This window comes from Peromyscus maniculatus, chromosome 9 (genome assembly GCF_049852395.1).
Source record: "Peromyscus maniculatus bairdii isolate BWxNUB_F1_BW_parent chromosome 9, HU_Pman_BW_mat_3.1, whole genome shotgun sequence".
Classification (NCBI taxonomy): Eukaryota; Metazoa; Chordata; class Mammalia; order Rodentia; family Cricetidae; genus Peromyscus; species Peromyscus maniculatus.
The window spans coordinates 67418201-67437437 of record NC_134860.1 but is presented as its reverse complement, the minus strand read 5'-3'; the positions used below and the strand labels follow the sequence as shown (position 1 = coordinate 67437437).

Here is a 19237-nt window from a genome sequence, read left to right as displayed (position 1 = left end):
CCCATGCCATGCCATGCCATGCCATGCCATCCCATCCCATCCCATTCCATCTTCATGGCGCTGAGATGTCTATTAGTATAGAGTCCCCAGACAGAATGCACTTCCTTGAGAGCAGTGGCTGTCTTGTCTCTGAGATGCCTTGTGTGGATGGTGGAAGTAGGCTTCCACCAGACTCTGAGACTGGGTTTTCCAGCGACTGGCAGAGGGTGAGTTCCCTGACCAGCTCTATGTTACTTTTCCTTCGTAGCAGAACAAAGCAGGAGGCCCATGGGGGTGCAGAACTTGTCAAATGAAAACTTTCAAGGTAGCCGCACCATGCCAGACAACCATTGCCGACAGAGCCTCAGCTCAGTCTTACTTATCTTCCTGGATTCTTGTTCTTTCTTACACCCAGGGGAACCTGCCCGGGATGGGTTGATAGGCTTCTGTGGTGCTTGCACGGGGACTCCTGGGTTAAATTTGTTCTTCACTGTGGCATGCCAAGCTTACCTATGCTTTGTGAAAATAACATGCTGTTTCTCCAGTTTGTCTTGACATCTTGTCCTTACTTGTGAATGGAGTGTTTACAAGCCATTCAACTCCTCAAGACTGGCTGAGTCAGTGGGAGGCTTCAGAAGTTCACTTTATTAGCAGGGAGTCGAATGGTGTCTCTTGGAAGCGTTAGCCTTTGAATACTGGTACGTTTTGAATATCCAGTTTAAAAACCATGTTGAAATTGAACTGCTGCCCTTCGGCAGGATGAGCAAGTGTCACGGTCTCCGGACTGCCAGGACATTCTGCAGTCATCAGTGGGATCCAAAGTGGCATGATAAACTGTAAGAAAGCCCACTTGGGCACAGCACTGAAGGACAATCCTTTTAGACGTACTTCTCATCAAGAATGGCAGGAAGATCACAGCGTCTGTGCCCAGTGACGGCTGATTGAACTTCATGGAGGAAAACCATGAAGTTTTGGTTGCTGGATTTGGTCCACATGGTCACACTGTAGATGATATTCCTAGAATCGTCTTTAAGGCTGTTAAGTAGCCAGTCGGTCTCTTTTGGCCCTGTTCAAAGGCAAGGAGGCAAGACCAAGAACATACATTTTGACAATGGAAACACAGTAATAACTTTATATATTCTGAAAAAAAAAAACAAAATAAATTGAATTGCTATTATAGCAGAGCTGGGAAGCAGGTCCTTCAAGGGGGAGGCTTGAGACAAGTGCTCTGACCCACTGAATGGATTGATGTCCCGGTACGGGAATAGGTTGGTTCCGTGGGGGTTGGGGGAGGGTCTGATAAGTGTGTGTTTGGCTGGATTTACTGTGTTGCAAGCGTCTGCCCTTCTGCCTTCCACAGTCCCCAAATACTGGGATATGTGCTTGGACTTCCAGGCCTGTATGTAAGTAGCATTGTGACCCCCAAACACCACTGCTGTTCTGTTATAGCAGGAGAAGATGGACTGAGACAGATCCTGATTCAGCCCCATGTTTTCATCACTCCAGATACTCTTCCTGCCCCTGACCTCGGTGGGTATGGCCCAAATTCTTTTTCAGGAGACCATATGGTGGTATGTTGATTCAGCACTCTCTCTAGTTCAGTTGGAGACATCGGCCGTGAGGTCTTTGGGGGAAGTGACTCAGAACGTGGCCTGCGAGGACACTGGTGCAGGCCATGCATAGACAGAGCCCACTAAGGGCTGCCTGGACTTGAACTTGGGAGAACTTGGGTGACTTTGGCAGTCAGTGTTGCTCTCTCCCACCCCACCCCCCAACACTGGGCACAAAGGAGATGGCTGCATGTGACTTAGCTTGACCATAGAAGCAATGCATGCCGGGGACAGGCAGGAATTTGGAGTGGTTTGGAACATTCCTGGAGCCACATCTGCCTTGGTTTCCTCATTCATAAAATGAGGCTAGCTAGCCGTTCCTTTTCTTGTTTTTATTATAAGTGTCTTCAGAAAATGGAGACAAGGGCTCAGAGTCTGTCGCACGGGTCTCCCCGTGACAGGAGCAGGGCCGGAGGCTCTGCTCTGAGTGGGAAGGAGTGACCTGTGTCTCAGGTTTCCCTCCTGTCTCCCAGTGAGGTCACTGTTGCACCCATGAGATCCCAGCCCTGCTATCTGGTATCCTGGGAATTTGCCCCACCTGAAGGAAGGGTAGAGATCGTCTAATCCTTGGGGTGTGCCCAGAACACGTGGGATGTTCTGAGAGTGTCCTGAGTAGACTGGACTTGAGCCAGGCATGGATTCTTTTATCCCTCCCTGCTGGCTGTAGTTCCTTCTGGAGAAAGCGCAGAGCCCAAGTCCAGCTCCTGGGGTCAGGAACGGGAACCGTATCCGGAGCCGTAGGCATGCTGTGAGCTGCTGCCCTAGGTAGAGGGGAAACCTGAGTGGTGTAATGTTACAGGGGTGGAAGCTTAGGACAGAGCAGCCGCAGTGTCTGGGGACCCTGGAGGGAGGGTTTGTTGTATGTAGGTGTGACCTTCTGATACAGTGAGCCAATCTGTTGAGTTAAATGACGTTTCCTGTTGTCTGTCCCATCACCTTTGGAAGCGGCATATAGCCATGTAAGGGAAGTCACCTGATCGAATTCCAGATTCACTGGCTCAGTTCTGGCCCTCCTCTCCATGGTCCGGTCCTAACCTGCCTTTCTTACAGCCATCTTCAGATGCCTGTGTAATGTTGCAGCCATCTCTCTGGGTCTTGGTTGGTGCTCCTCCTATCCCTGTACCTTCCTGAGGGACATTCCCCGCACATCATGCCCCAGTTACACGATTCAGATAGCCCCAGTTCCAGATAGCTCTGCATGTCCACATGGCCCTGTTTCCCCAGATACCCACTACATGTCCATACGCCTCCTGTAGCTGGCTCATTGTTCCCATACCCTCCGTGAGTGGGCTTGCCTTACATTTTCCTCAGAGTAGCATAGTCTAGAAAACTAAATAGTATAGAAAGAGCTGCTGTGACAGTTCTGTTCCGACAGCTTGATGCCCTGTCCCTTTCCCTAACGGAAGCTTGAGTGGGGCCTTTATGGCCACCTTGGAGGTGTGAGTCGGCACCCTGGTGCACCCCTGTGTGGCCACGGGAGGAGAGGCAGGCTTCGATCTGTCTTCCTTTGCACAGCCTGAGGAACTTGGTTGTTCTCACCAAGGTGGCATTCCATTCAACACATGATGCAGTCTGTCTCCAGAAACAGCAAGTGTCTTGGCTGGGGCCTGGTTTAGTCAGTAGAGTGTTTGCCTAGCACACACAAGATTTGATGCCCAGCACAGCCAACAAAACCAGCAGCAGTAACGCCTCCAGCGCACCCTCTTGGGCCCTGCAGGTTTCAGCATTGTTCCTACAGGGAGAGTGGCAGGTGTGAGGGTCCTTCATGGTCATAGGTACCTAGGAAGGCAGGACTGTGGAACAGCGAACATAACGCTTCTGAGAATAGGGGATCCCTGGGGGTTGTGAGTGAAGAGAGCCGAGAACCTTTGTGGTTTGTGTATGAACACACTTTCTCTCGGCTGCCTCCTGACACTGGGGCCCCCTGAAGAAATCCAGGGACTTTGGTGTGGTATCAGCCTCCACCGGACCCTGCTCTCCTCACTGTATCTAACTCCGCCCCAGCTGGTATTGCAGGTGGACCGGCCTTTCTGCTTGCTCCCAATTAGACGTTCTCAGCAGGGGCATTTCAGCAAGCGCGAGAGGTCTCTGTTCGGAATCCATGTTCTGGAATGCCCCCTCTGTGTGCCGTGTAGTTAGTTACCTTATTCTTCACCGTTTGAGAAGACCGTAGTGACCACCTGTGGGGTAATCGTTTTCTCTTGCTGCTCTCTCAACATCAAAGGACAGTTTTCCTCCTGATTAAATAGACACACATGCATGTCTTTATTTTTGTAGATCTGAATAGGAAAGTACGTTCTGTGTATGTGTGGTTTCTAAGTTGGATGGTATAAACTCAATTCACAGGGGATGAATTAGAACAAAGTGTATTGACTCGTGTGAAAGTGGGTAATAAAATTCTCTACTTTGTATACTAATTTAAGAAATTAACTTGGAAAAAAAAAAGCAAAGCACGAGTTGGAGTTCAGAGCTTATGGGTAAACTTGGGTGTGTGCAGAACATCATGAGTGTCATGATTTCCCTTTCAGGACTCAGCACACTGCTCCGTTCTTGGTTAGTGGGTGTGAGAATGGTGCTAGCTGGTGGTTTCTTGTACAGGACTGCAAAGGACCAGGATGTGACCATTGTGAGTCTGTTTTCTGTAAGACAGCATGGATAGGGTGTAGGCTCTAATTTAGCGTTGCTCGTGAGTTAGGGATGCTGGTGAGTTAGGGATGCTGGTGAGTTAGGGATGCTGGTGAGTTAGGGGTGTTGATGAGTTAGGGATGCTGGTGAGTCAGGGATGCTGGTGAGTCAGGGATGCTGGTGAGTTAGGGGTGCTGGTGAGCCAGGGGTGCTGGTGATTTAGGGATGTTGGTGAGTTAGGGATGCTGGTGAGTTAGGGATGCTGGTGAGTTAGGGATGCTGGTGAGTTAGGGATGCTGGTGAGTCAGGGATGCTGGTGAGTCAGGGTTGCTGGTGAGTTAGGGGTATTGGTAAGTTAGGGATACTGGTGAGTTAGGGGTACTGGTGAGTTAGGGATGCTCATGTATTAGGGTGCTGGTGAGTTAGGGGTGCTGGTGGTGTAGAGTTACTGGTGTGGTATAGGTCCTTGTGTTTTAGTGGTGTTGATGTGTTGGGGGTGGTCTGTTAGGGGTTTTGGCGGATTAGTTTATGGTATTGGTGGGTTAGTGTGTTGGTGTGTTCGGGTCATTGGTGATTTGAGGCATGTGTAACTTGAGTTGAATGCCTTACCGCACATGCTGTTCCTTGCGCTTGGGATTCTACATCTGTAGTATGTTCCTCCAAGGATCCTGGAAGAAGGGACATGGTTCTCCAAGGCCTAGGTGAGTCTGTAGCTTTACTCCAATAAGACATGCTCCCCCGGGACCCGTGGCCAGAGGAGCCTCTGCCTGCCGGCCTTGGGCTGTGATCTGTAGCGGGGTGAGTCATGGGGAGGTTTCACCTTGGGAATGAGCTCCTAGGCCCATCCTCTGTGCTGTGAGTGGCTGATGGTGAAAGCTGGCCTTGCATGTTTTCAGAGCAGCTCCCAGTGTGGAACGAACACAGCACAGCACATTAACTGAGCACGTGCATGTGTGCCTCTGTGTGTGTGTGTGTGTGTGTGTGTGTGTGTGTGTGTGCGCACTTTGGTCCCTAGAGAAGTTGTGTGTATGTATATTCACACCAGAGCCTGGGAGCCCCGTCCCTGGCTGTATCCCCATTGTTCTTGGCTTTCACCTTATCTTCTGATCCTGGAAGTGCCACATGGTACTCTGAACCCAGGAAGGTCCGCCCTCCACCCTCTTTTGAGAAATGTGAGATGGGAGGTTGAACGTCGCCAGCCTCTCTCTCTTGGGCAGAGTCAGTGGTTTGGTGATGGCACTGATGCCCGGGCTGGGCCAGCGTCCTGAGCTGGTGCTTTTGGAAGATCTCAGGCCTCCCGGTTTTTTTTTTTTTGTTGTTGTTCTTTGGAGCTGGACCCAGGTTCCGTACTCCCCACCGATCAGGTGATGGGGAAGGTGCTTCTGGGGTCCTAGTTTTCTGTCTACAGACAGGGCTGAGCTCCACGGGCTTGTTGCCTCGGGTTATATGATCCACGAGCTCACCTGGGACAGCACACACATTTTCCACTCTCCCGCCTCCCCTCTCCCCGCCTCCCCCGGGTAAGAGAACAGGCTACCTGCCTTGTCCTGGGGGAGGGCTTGAGAAAGAGATGACCCCTCTCCTAATCTCTCTGGAAGCTTAATAGAAGGAGCCTGGTCCATGCATGTGCCAGTGCCTGAAATCCCTCTTAGAACTCAAGTAAGTGCCTGGTTCCCCAGGGGCCCTGAACGCCACACTCGTGAGTGACAGAGCTGGGCCAGAGCCCCAGAGCACGTTGCTCTTTGCTGCCCCCTTGAGAGTGAAAGGCGGTAGTGCGAAGAGAGTTGGAGAAAGCTCCGAAGCAGATGAGGGTGCACCTGCTGTCTCCAGACCGCTCCCTGCTGACCACCCTGCCCTCCGTCCTTCCTCCATAGGGGCCGCCCCAGGGTTCTCTGACACACGCAGACTCCATGTCTTTTCTGCCTCAGAGGTCCGCCTGTTGGCCGCAGCTGTGTTTTTGTAAGTGTGCTTGGCCAAGTGTAACTGCTTATTCAATGAAAAAAAAAAAAAGCCCGCGTGTGCTGCCAAAGACACGTGTTTAGGAAGTGCCTGGTTAAAACTAGCCGAACGGGTTTCTTTCCTGAAGGGCTTCCCGGAGCCTCCCACGTGCTGATGTGTGTGATGCATTACTAAGAGGTAGGAAAGGCAGTTAGGTCTAACGCAGGAGCTGAAATCCCGAGGGGCCCCTGAGACTTGCTGGAGAAAGCCGCTTGCTGGGGAGCCTAGAGGCATCAGTTTGAGCCCCATTGCCCACTTGGTACCAGGAGAGAATCCTTAAAGGTTTGCCTCTTACCATCACATGTGCACCGCGGCACATGTTTGCTCACATACATACAAATACACACTACACATAAATAAATGACAAGTGATGACGAAACCCAGACAGGCAAATCTTTTCTATGGTGTGTGTGTGTGTGTGTGTGTGTGTGTGTGTTTTCTGCATCTTCATGTGACCTCATTTGTTCTTTTCCTTCATTCTTCTCATGTCTTTTTATTTTAAAAGTTGTGGTTTTATACATATATATATTATGTATACATATGTATATATATTTCTGTCTTAGCCATTTTCAAGCTGAGGCTAGAAGCTGAGAGATGGCTCAGTTGTTAAGAGTACTGGCCTTGCAATCCTGTCGTCTAGAATTGGGATCCCAGCATCCACCTAACAAGACAGTCATCCTGTACGTGTCTGGGACCCCAGCTCCCAGGGAGTTGGAGATGACTGGGGCTCGATGTCCTGGGTTCAGGAGGAGACCCTGTCTCAGAGGAGTAGGCTGGGAGCAATAGATGACAATTCCTGATACCCTTTTGTGGCCTCTGTACATTTCAGACTCACCCACCCACACATACACACCCACACATGCACACACACACAGACACACATCTTTAATACATTTTGCCGTTCTTAACATCGCTCAGCATCATCACGTAGAGTCATGTTGTCGGGTAGTCATCACCACTGTCAATCTACAGATTTTTTTTCCTGCTGCAGAGTCAAACTCCTGTGCCCATTAGACAGATCTCCATCATCCACTACCCTCAGCCTCTGGCCCCCACCCCCACCCCCGCCCCCTGCTTTACCTGTGTGGATCTGACTATGGTAGGTAGGTCCCCCTTATCAGTGTAGTGCTCCGTGGAGTGGGTAGCCACATTTTTGCTAACCCTTCATTCTCTCGAGGTGCATTCACTCACTTTTTCTCCTTTTCTGGCGGGTGAGATAGAGAGTCTCAGCTCTCTCGTTTATAGACACCAGAGTTACTGGAAATGTAAAAGCCAGAGGTTAAACTGATGACCTTCCCTCTATTCCCTGCATCCTCCGGCCTCACTCCTTACCCACCCGACTCCAGCCTTTCCTCTGAAGCCGTGGAGGCTCTCCTGTCACCTCTGGACGCCTCAGTGGTTGTTCTCTCCCCTTCCTGCCACATGCTTTCTTGTTCTTTTTTTTTTTTTGTCTTTTTCTTCTCCCCATTGTCTTTTTTTCTTTCCACTTCCAGAGTCTGGCCCTGGGTGGTTGCTCTTTGGGGAGGGCCTACCTGGGCCCCGCTCCATGCACACAGCCACCTGCTGTACTCCAGGTGAGTATCACCGAGCATTCCCTGAGGACAGAAACACCCGCCAAAGCGCAGAGATGCCCAGTTGACGTTGTCTCTTTCTTAGGATGTTGGGCGCACTTTGGTTCAATAGTGTTTGGCGTAGCCGCCATGTTTTTATCAGACAAGGGGGTTGGGAATGCAGAGTCAATCCCAGACTTCCCTGGGAAGCACTAGTGTTGATGCTGTGTCCAATGAGCTGACAGGGGGACACGTGTGTAAAGGAAAGGCCTGCGGGATAATCTTGGATGTATAAAAGGGGTGGAGGAGGTATGGTGGTTGACTGACAGTCAGCCCAGTGTTCCCCCAGGAGCTCTCTTGGGGATTATTACAGCTGAGAACAGCCACATGCCCCAGGGTAAGCTACCTCAGGTTGGTTCTGAAGCCTACAACTGTGGACCTCACCATTACCCACCCTGCCTGGCTGTGTGCCCACCGCCTTCCCTCAATACCCCCTTCCCCATAGGACTATCGGTGAATCCTGTACTGCCAAGGATGTTAATAGAAAGTACCAGGGGCTGGGCAGGGCCTCAAGAGTCCTTTAATGAGACTTCCTACCCTGCAGTGATTAGAATCGGCAGAGGAATTTAGGAAATAAAAACGTTTTGAATTCCTATGTGTTGAGGTGGTGGTACCTATAGATCTTGCCTCAGTGTCTCCCAGGTGACTCAGCCTCTGCTTCATCCCCCCCCCCCACTTTGATTTTCAAATCAAACATGCCGGGGAGCAGAGAGAGAGCATGATAAATCAGAACCCACTTGGGCCTGCCAGAGCCAGCATCTGGTCTGGAATGAGGACTTGCAACAGCTACCTCTCCTGATGGCTCTGTTTTCTCACCTGTTGCCCCCTCTTGCCCTAGGCTCTGGGTTTCTGCCTGCTTGGATCCAAGGAAGTCCTAAAAACCCTGGCAGTGCTTTGCCCTAGGCCAGGGACTCAGGAGGAGGTGGTAACCCACCGGGTAGGCCAGTACTTTCTTCTCTGTGAAGAGGCACAAGACAGCAGATAGTTTCGGAGGCTTTGGGGCCTCTGCCCTGGACAAAGCCTGGCCAGACTCACCCTTCTCCATAAGCCCAGGTTAGTCTTCAGGGGCAGGCTTGTTCAGCAGGGCACACAACACAGCCTGAGGAACACAGTGGATTGTAGCCTTGACATCAATTAGGAATAGATAGATGGTGGGGTGATGAAGGGCAGGCTTAGTCCCCGAGAGCATGGCTCTTGCTCAGGGGAGGTGGGCCAGGCGGTGCAGACTCTTTTCACCCCACTTGGCATTCTAAAGTCATCAATCCATGTATCTATCCATGCAGCAAGTATTTATTGGGTACACAGGATTAGTACATCTACCAAGCCTGAGTCCCTGCAGTGAATGTGAGCTGGAACCCAAGCTAGGGGTGGTGGAGTCTCAGATCTCTAGGAGACTATATCCTGGATCCACTTTAGTCCCCTTCTCACCCCCCCCCCACCAATTTGGTGACTCCTTAATCACTAACTGCAGATGAAATAGACATGATACTGTTTCATTGCCCTGTCACTCTCCCAGGGGATGAACTCATGCTTAGGGAGATGAACTGACTGACCAGGGTTGCACCGAGAGCCACAGGATCTGAATCCACCCCAGTCCTATGCTGCCAAGGCCCAGGGCCACAAACAGTGCATTGATTGCACCATCTGTCCTCCTGAAATTTTTGGCTTTTTGTCACCGACAGCCACAGGAGACACACACACACAGCCTGGTGAAAGTCAAGACCTCCTTTGCTCGACACTTTGAGTGATTTCAAACCTTCTACAAGTTAGTGCCGGAGAGCTTCTTCAGCTCCCAGGGATGGTAGCCTCTTGTGGCCTGCACGAACACTGTACGTACCCAAACATCTCTAGGTTGCTGCCCAGCAGCTAAACAGTGGTTGCCATGATTCAGCTGTCCCTTTGATTGTCATACTTGGCTTGTGGAAGTCTTCCCCCTTGGTTTTGTTTGCTTACAATGGACCCTCCGATTCAACCAGAAATCAACATAGAAAACACAAAGAGGTAGGGACTCTGAGCTGTCCACAACTCAGGGGTATCCAGAGGCTGTGGTTTCCTCCGGGTGGGCCAGAGACATTTCTGTCTCCCTCAGCCCATGGGAGGAAAGGGAAAATCTCTAATAAGGCTGCTTTTACCTTGGCGTTTTATCAGGAACACGGCGAGACAGTTTCCTGCTTATTTTTTCTGTGGTGCCAAGGACCAAATCTAGCGCCTGCAGGCAGGTCTTCTGCCTCTGGTCTACATACGCAACTTCTTTCTCGTTTTCATTTCTAGACAGGGTCTCACTAGCAGCCCAGCTGTCCTTGAACTCACTGGATACTACTGGGTGGCCTTGAACTTTGGACCTTCATTTCTTAGGCCCCTAGTAGCTGGGATTGCAGACCTGTACCACTAGGCCTCCCCCCCACACACACTTTCTTTTCTTTTGTCTTTCTATTAAGCATTAAAAATGCACTTATGTTTTCGAGGCAATGGTCATTGCTGCAGAGGGCAGGTGGTAACTGGTGATTTTGTTGGTGGTGGATCTTGGTTGGCAAAAATGTGTCCCGTGTTCTTTGCAATTTTAAGGGCCAGAAAGTTCTGAAATCTGAAACTGGTGCCTAATTTAGGCTGTTGGTTTTTACAGTGTTTATCTGGGGGTGGGGGGGTGAATGGGAGGTGGTGCTGTTTTTGAAGAGGAGAAGGAAGGTACCACCGTGGAACTCGTTGTCTCATTTCCAATTCATACATTCGATGTGTTATATGGTTCTGCTTGGGAATTAAAGGATACTGCCTCCAAAGGTTGGAAACCCCCCTCCTCTAGGCTGGGGTGGGGGTGTGTGGAGGAGGGAGAGAAGAAGGAACATGTGCCCACCATTTTGGCAAGTGTTTCAAGTGTCTCCTACTGATGTTATAAGCAGGACTGTCCAGAGAAAAAGGCCAAGAAGGATGTGTGCGCAGATCTCTGTCTCTCTCTGTAGAGAGAGAATGAAGCTGAGAGATTTGTTTTAAGGAACTGGCTGGCATCACCATTGGGGCTGCACATTCCTAGCCTGTAGGGCAGGCCAGCAGGCTGGACAGCTACCAACATCACACAAGTGACCTGCTTTAGTCAGGGACAACTGACTTTAATTGTTAACCTTATCTAAACAAAACAAAACAAAACAAACATCAGAGGATCATCTAGAGTACACCGATGTTTGATCAGGTATTTGGGTATCTCAGCCTAGCGAGGTTGAAATGATGGAGTTAACCCCCACCTCCTCAAGTGTCTTTCATACCTGTGGGAGTGTTGGAGGCCAACAGAGCCGGGGAAGCCATGGCCTCTCCTCACGAAGACCATCCCGTGCATAGGAAGTGGTAAGAGGGAGGCCTAACTCACTGAGTGTTACTTCACAAAAACATAGTGTAAAAGATACTTAGAGTTGATGATATGGGTGAGGCCCAGAGGATCGGGGGAGATTTCCTCGTAGGGCCTAAGGAACAACTGTCAGGGCACAGAGGTTCAGCTGTAGAAGGGTGCACAAGACTTGGGAATCAGAGTAGACCAGAAGGGTGCTGATAACTCAGTTGGCTTTCTCCAGACTAGCAGCTGTAGCCAGCTGTGTATCCTAATTCAGAAAAGTGTGCACCTGTATTTTACAAGTACAGACTGTTAGATCTTGTCTTTAGTACCTCAACGGTGCATCCCTAGTAACGTCCTATAGCATTTCTTTTGGTGGTGGCAGCAGCTTTTAATTGTTAGTTGTTGTTTTTTAAATTTTTTATTATTTATTTTATGTGTATTGGTATTTGGCCTGCATATATGTCAGTGTGAGGGCATCAGGTCCCCTGGAACTGGAGTTACAGACAGTTACGAGCTGCCATATTGGTGCTGGCAATTGAACCCCGGTCCTCTGGAATAGCAGCCACTGCTCTTAACCGCTGAGCCATCTCTCCAGCCCCGTTAAGTTGGTTTTTTATTGTTGGTTGTTTGGTTGGTTTTGTGGAAACAGGGTCTCGTGTAGCCTAGGCTGGCCTTGGACTTGCTATAGATGAGTATGACCTTGAACTCCTGATTCTTCTCCTATATCCTGAGTGCTAAGATTGCAGTCATGCCCACCATGCATGGTTTATGTATATGGTGCTGGGGCTCAAATCCAAAGCTTTGTATATGATAGGCAAACATTCTACCAACTGGAGCTACATCCCATGGCCTTTATATAGCACTGTTATTACATTATATATCATCTGGGACAGGTACATAGCATTTTATACAAGTTTAAATGTTCATGAATTTTGGTGTTTTTTTTGTGTTTTTTTTTTTTGTGTTTTTTTTTTATGGTTTTTCGAGACAGGGTTTCTCTGTGTAGCTTTGCGCCTTTCCTGGAACTCACTTGGTAGCCCAGGCTGGCCTTGAACTCACAGAGATCCGCCTGGCTCTGCCTCCCGAGTGCTGGGATTAAAGGCGTGCGCCACCACCGCCCGGCTGAATTTTGGTATTCTTAAAGACTCTAGGGTCAACCTCCCACAGAGACTGGGGAGCCAGAGTCCAAGCTCATGAAGAGTTTTCAAAGCTTCATACACCCCTCCCCCTTCTTTGCTTGTCTTTTCTGTAAGCTATGAAGGCTTTTCAAATGCAAGGCTGTGGAGAGTTATGGGGGACGGAGCACTTTTTGTATTTTTTTTTCTCACCAAAAAGTGATGAGAACTGACTTTTTTCCTTCTATTTTCTGGGTTGTCTTTTCCCCCCTTTCATGCCTATTAACTAACTCCCTGATTCATACATATTTTCTGTCTCCCGCAGACACGGATGCAGAGTTTGAATCCAGATCCCAAAGCCCAGTATCCAAGCATCTATGGTGCCTTCAAGAAGATCATACAAACAGAAGGCTTCTGGAGGCCCCTGAGGGGCCTGAACGTGATGATGATGGGTGCAGGGCCCGCTCATGCCATGTATTTTGCCTGCTACGAAAACATGAAAAGGACTTTAAATGACGTTTTCAGCCAGCAAGGAAACAGCCACCTAGCTAATGGTATTTTGAAAGCGTTTGTCTGGAGCTAGGAAGTTCTTCTCTTCAGCACTTGCTCCCTGGGTCTTCCTCCCCAGGACACAGCAGCCTTCGTCTTCATCAGCTTGCTCAGGAACAGAGAACTCTAGGGTCACGTGAATGTACACACATACACACACTCGTACACATGTTTTATTCATCATTTATTCCCTCCTCTTCCTCTGGGGGAAGCTGACGGTAGAAGTGTTTTGGTATTTATTGTTGCGTGGGCTTTTTTTTTTTTTTTTCCTTACAAAAACCACTCAACACAATTAATGATCGGTCATAGGAAAAAAATTCTTTTGAATGCTGGATGCAAAACAAAACTCAGAAGGACAGCTTCCTTGAGACTATTTAAAAACTGGTCCAACAGGTCTCTCCAGCACCAGGATCTAACTGAGCCTTGAAAGGTCAAGACGTTTTTATGCTGACAGAGGACTCGGGCCACTGCGGAAGGCCTCCCCCACTTTAAGCTGCAGGAGATTCGGGCTTTTGAGCCTCCCTCCCCAGCCTCCTCCGTGTGTCTGAGTCGCATCTTTCTGCAAGCCAGGGCCGACCTAGTTCCCTGTGGTTGATCTTGGGAGGGCAGGGCGGGTGGATGGGAATTGGGCATTTGTGGGCAACTGGTGTATAAAGCAGGAGCCAATGAGCCAGGCCGGATGGTAGCATAGGTGGGACTTCAGTGGGCTTCTCAGTGGAGGGGACAGGACTACTGGATAGCAGAGCCACGTAAGATTTGTTTATTTTGACAGAATCCGTTTTGAGGCAACAGAGATCAGCGGTAAAGCTCCGGTTGGCTTTTTTTGTTCTGCCCAGAACAAAATAGCATCCTTTCCATCAGCCACCCTTAGAGACAAGCATGCTTGGCCGCTCGGCTGACATCCTTTGGCTTTTGTGCTGGTGACCGGTCTTTGCCTTTATTGCCCCAGTCACCAAGAGCCACGCCCCCATGCATCTCCGAGGCAGTGACAACAGGCCCTACATAACTTTTCGGCCCCTTGAAGGAGACAGTCTGCCCAGTACTATCCCTGCAGCATTGTGCTAAACTCTGTGGTCGCTGTCACCTCTCTGGGGATAATTGCCTTTGTGTCTGTGTGTGCAGTAGGCAGGGGCCGAGAGGTGACTTATAGTCTGTCCCTCATTCCTCCCACCAGTCATGTCGTTAGCAGGCAGACAGGGAAGGGTGGCAGGCAGGAGGAAGCCAGAAGCAGAAATTCTAGGGCCGATTCGGGCTTTCAAAGCCAGCCCGGAGGAGACCTCCGATGAAGTTCATTCACAAGGCCAGACCTGAGAGGCTGAGACACTCTTAAGGCAGCCAGCCACATGTGTGATGTTATCCCCTTCAGTAGCCTCAACTGAAGGGCACAGAGAGTGAGCACTCTGTACCCAAGGGCTCAAGACAAGAGAGCTAAAATCTAGGCAGTGGGAAACGCCTAGAGTGTGGTTTCAGGGCTCTAACATTTCCCACGGTTGGCTTACAAGGAAAAAAAAAAAGGTCTCTGAGATGTGTATAACAATGCTCTCTGGTCAACAGCACTGCTCCGTATTGCTATTCAGCATTTCTACCACCGCTTTGGGGTTTTTAAATTTGCTCATCTGGGCCGACCCGCTAGTCAGTTCTGAGCCTTAGAAAGCTAAATCCAGAGTTCGTCTGACTTGTAGGTTCGAGGAACTTTCCGGAACACCAGGAGTCAGCGGTTGATTTTCTGGAGTTTGTTTTGCAGGGATAGCTGGGAGTATGGCCACCCTACTCCACGATGCAGTAATGAATCCAGCAGAAGGTAATGTCCCACGGCTCTAGGGAGGGACCGTGGGGGATAGGTGGAGAGGCCAGAGGAGCTGGGGGCAGGAGGCGGGCAAGGGCCGGATTCATCAGAGCCTGCCGGACGCCCGCGTTCTTTATACATGACCGGGAGGCCTCAAGAAAGCCAGGGAGCCCCGGAGAACGGAGCTTTCTGCTGTGGAAACAGCTAGGCATAGCTGTCTGCCTGCTTACAGCAGCACCCTAGGAGGAGTTAAAAACTGCTCTCTCCAGGCTCCGCCCCAGACCCACTGGGGCAGAAGACTTGGGGATTGCTTTGCACGGTTTTCACTGCTGGACAACAATCTGTGTGTTCAAGGGTGCACACCACAGGCATACATACACATCCGACACTGTTCAGTTTTTCCACTCACAAATTTAGAGGGCACTGTTCCCATCTCATCCATTGTGGGTGGCATCATCCCCCACCACTCTCCCCTCCTTAATATAGAATCTCACCATACAACCCAGGGTGCCCTGGAACTCTCTCTGAGACCCAGGCTAGCCCAAATTCCAAACCTTCCTGCCTCGGCCTCTTGAGCACTGGGATTATTGGGATGTGTGCATCTCCATACCCAGCCTTTCCCCGCCCCCCCTTCATTTGTAATGACTATGGAAAATTTCAAGAGAAGGTGAATATATTGAGTTATTAACCCTATGTACTTCTAAAATTGACATGTGGCCATTTTGAGGGAGGGCTTTTTCTTACTCTTTATTTTAGAGGTCCTCTTAAAAAATAGGGCAGTATTTATAAACCCACTTGGTGTCCTTATGCACGCTTAAATCATCTCTGGCTTACTCCTCGGTTTCAGTACTGTGTAAGTAGATGCTGTATGATATCCCCTAGGGAATAATGCCAAGAGAAAGGTCTGCATCTGTTTGCGACAGATCATTTTCTTTCCTGGTTATTTTGATGTACAGTTACTTAAATCTGTGGATACAGAGTCACAGTATTGAGGGACTGACTATCTGTATATATCTTGGGATACTTTCTTTTTTCTTTTTTCTTTTTTCTTTTTTTTTTTTTTGGTTTTTCGAGACAGGGTTTCTCTGTGTAGCTTTGTGCCTTTCCTGGAACTCTCTTGGTAGCCCAGGTTGGCCTCGAACTCACAGAGATCTGCCTGCCTCTGCCTCCCAAGTGCTGGGATTAAAGGCGTGTGCCACCACTGCCCGGCTCCTTTTTTTTTGGGGGGGGGATACTTTCTTTTAAAAAAAAAAAAAAAGCTGTCCATACAGGGACCTGATGACGACAGTCACATGATCAATGTTAACTAAGCAGAGGGCTTATTTCAACAGTATTTTTGTTTGTTTGCTTTGGAGACAAGGCCTTGTTGTATAACCCAGGCTAGTCTTGGATCTCTATCCCCCTGCCCCAGCCTCCAGATTTCTGGGATGTTAAGTAAATGCTATCACACCTGGATGTTCATAATTAAGAAATTTTTTTTATGTGTATGAGTGTCTTGTTGGCGTGTATTTATGTGCACCTGGTACCCACAGAAGCCAGAAGAGTGTACGGGATCCCCTGGAACTGGAGTTACAGACCGTTGCGAGCCTTTTGTGGGTGCTAGGAATCAAATCTGAGTTCTCTGGAAGAGCAGCCAGTGCTCTTAACTTGAACTTTCTCTCTAGCCACCACCCACCCCTTTTTATTTTAACAATTAAATGAGGCTCTCCACTTGGCTTTACTCGTGACTCGGTCCCTCTTTACAGATGGAGCCTCTCATGTGGATGCTCTTGGCAGTGTGTAGGCGCCATAGGATTCTCCGTAACACACTTCATGTTCTCTGGTCCCATGAGCCATTTGTTTATTTTTGTCTTAAAGCCGGGGTCTGTGCTAGGGGATGTCATTCAGACTTTGACAGATGTAATTCTGGTGTTGTCTGGTGTTTAATCTGGTGATACAGATTAAAATTAGGGAAGTCAGGGATACTCTTGTAGGTTAGTGGTTTTGTTTTGAGACAAGATCTCACTATGTAGTCTTAGCTGGCCTGGAACTGCCTGTGTAGACCAGGCTGGCCTTGAGCTCATACAGATCCACCTGTTTGTGCCTTGTAAGCTGGGATTAAAGGCACATGCCACCATGCTGTCAGCTCATGCATACTCTTTTTTTTTTTTTTGGATTTTGAGACAGGGTTTCTCTGTGTAGCTTTGGAGCCTGTCCTGGAACTCACTCTGTAGACCAGGCTGGCCTCGAACTCACAGAGATCAGCCTGGCTCTGCCTCCCAAGTGCTGGGATTAAAGGCATGTGCCACCACTGCCCAGCTCAGGCATACTCTTAATAGATGGGACAAGGATAGCTCAGGGAGAGGGAGATATTTTGTGGGGAGGGTGTAGAGGGCTAATACCTTGGGGGTCAGGTCATCTAATCTAGGCTGAAGTGAATGCCTGATTTGGGGTGACCTCTCCTTCAAGCTTCAGACAGGATATTCTTTAGAATTACCCACTTTCCTGGCACAGGGTCCTGGAGATAGAAATGAAGCAGAGTTGAGGCGGGCTGCCTGGAGCTGGCCCTCCAAGGCTTCCTGGCTGTGTGTGTGTGTGTGTGTGTGTGTGTGTGTGTGTGTGCTGTCTTGGTACCTGTCACCGATGTGTGTTCTAACATGCTTGTTTCTCTTTATTGGTTGGCTTCCCATTTCACTCCCCTCTGGGATGGGGGCCAAACCAACCGCCTGCCTGCCGATTGCTCATCCCCACCCGGACACAGTGGTGAAACAGCGCTTACAGATGTACAACTCACAGCACCAGTCGGCCCTCAGTTGTATCCGGACGGTGTGGCGGACCGAGGGGTTGGGGGCCTTCTACAGGAGTTATACCACACAGCTGACCATGAACATACCCTTCCAGTCCATCCACTTCATCACCTACGAGTTTCTGCAGGAGCAGGTCAACCCCCTCCGAAACTACAACCCACAGTCTCACATCATCTCAGGAGGCCTGGCCGGCGCGCTGGCCGCAGCTGCGACCACCCCGCTGGACGTCTGCAAGACCCTGCTCAACACGCAGGAGAACATGGCGCTCTCCCTGGCCAACGTCAGTGGCCGGTTGTCGGGCATGGCCAACGCCTTCAGGATGGTATACCAGCTCAACGGCCTTGCCGGCTACTTCAAGGGTATCTATGCTCGGGTCATCTACCAGATGCCTTCGACCGCCATCTCCTGGTCCGTCTATGAGTTCTTCAAGTATTTCCTTACGAAGCGGCAGCTGGAGAATCGAACTCTGTACTAAAGGCACGGGCAGTGGGAAGTGGTTCCAGCATCTTTTGTTCCTGCCTCAGCCCCTTGTCCTCACACCCAGGCCCTGTCCTGACCAGGGTGCTCGCGCCGGGCCCTTCATACCCTGGCGCCCTAGAAAGGGAAGACCAGCCTCCCCGGCTCAGAAGGCTGTCTGTGGGGGACATCCCAGGTGGGGGGGGGGTAGGTGGGAAAAAAACTTGGGAAGGAGAGCGAGAGAAGTTGCTTTTTTCTCCTCCTCCCTGAGAGGAATGTAGCTTTCCTGCATCACTGTGGCCTTCTCCTCCCGAGATCTCTAGGTCTCACCGCCGAGGAGAACAGTGACAAAGTAAAGAAAGAGTTTACGTACATAAAAGTACCATTACCCAGTCTAAAATAGGTGGATAATGTTTATCCTTTATTTTTCTACATAGAGATTTTTGAAATTGTGTGTGCTTGTGTGTGTCCATACATAGTGTTAGAGTTGGGATGATGTACCTGTTTTTTTTTTTTTTTTTTCTTTAAATAAGAGGGTTGAATCCTTCCTCCATGAGAAGTAAAACAAAACAAAACGGGAAAAACAGGCACCAAAGTAATAAATGGCTCTATGTGGCCTGACATTGTGTGTAGCGCCCCTCCCATAGGAGTTTAACTTGAATGTAAGATAATAAATACGAACTTTATATTTCGAATTTCTCTTTTCATGGGGGAAAAAGGTACGTTGAAAACAGATCAAGTCAAAATAATGACCACTTGGAGCTTTTTTTTTTTTTTTTTTTTTTTTTAAACAAAAAAAGTCACCCACGTGTGCCTTTCTGTCTTTCCTAAAGCTTCCAGGACCAAAGCAAGCTACGGCCCTGGAGCATCTCCCTCCGCCTGTGGACCCACGCACAGGGCCCTAAGCATCCGGGTTGTCCACACTGTAGGGTAGTGGCCCCGGTCGAATAAGAATGGCTGGCCTTAGCCTTCCCTGAGAGTGATGTGAATGTGTGCCCCCCCGCTTATCAGCACTTACGCACTGGATAGGCCATCATTTGCCTAGCAAATCAGTGAGACAATCCCGCCTTTGTCTCGACTAATTTCTGCAGCCGACCTCGTTCTCAGGCACTTCAGCTAACTTGGTCGGTATGTGTTTTTATTAGTCACCTCTTAACCCATTTCCCCTGCAGTCTAGGGATTTTTGAAAACCACAGTTAGAGTATTTCTGGCGTTCATCTGTCCCCAGCCCTGTTCAGCCCTGTGTCTTGATTGTCACAACCTCTTGCTGCCCTCCAGCCCAGACTGCACTGTTGACGCCTGCTAGGACCCTCTCTGCCTCTCCAAAGCTGCCCAGCAGCCTTGTCTCATCCCGTGTCACTTGAGAACCTATGTCCTCTCTGCTTTGTTTTCTGACATGGA

At 49.6% G+C, this 19237-nt stretch overlaps 1 protein-coding gene and 1 pseudogene across 4 annotated transcripts in view; both read left to right on the top strand.

Annotated features, from left to right (window-relative positions):
- The window catches only part of Slc25a37 (solute carrier family 25 member 37), a 40065-nt gene extending 21453 nt beyond the window's left edge, over window positions 1-18612 (top strand). Inside the window, exons 1-4 of one of the 4 annotated variants that reach the window (XM_076545269.1) lie at window positions 7044-11158; window positions 12585-12813; window positions 14553-14609; window positions 17335-18612. In XM_076545269.1, the coding sequence (XP_076401384.1) occupies window positions 12591-12813; window positions 14553-14609; window positions 17335-17855 (801 nt within the window). In that variant the 5' untranslated portion in view covers window positions 7044-11158; window positions 12585-12590 and the 3' untranslated portion in view covers window positions 17856-18612. Of the gene's footprint in view, window positions 1-7043; window positions 11159-12584; window positions 13347-14552; window positions 14610-17334 lie in introns of those variants that run through there. The other 3 variants (XM_016004948.3, XM_006986364.4, XM_016004950.3) reach the window with 3 other exon arrangements.
- Window positions 36-2751, top strand: LOC143267417 (small ribosomal subunit protein uS12 pseudogene; annotated as a pseudogene).
- Window positions 18613-19237: the final 625 nt, after the last annotated feature.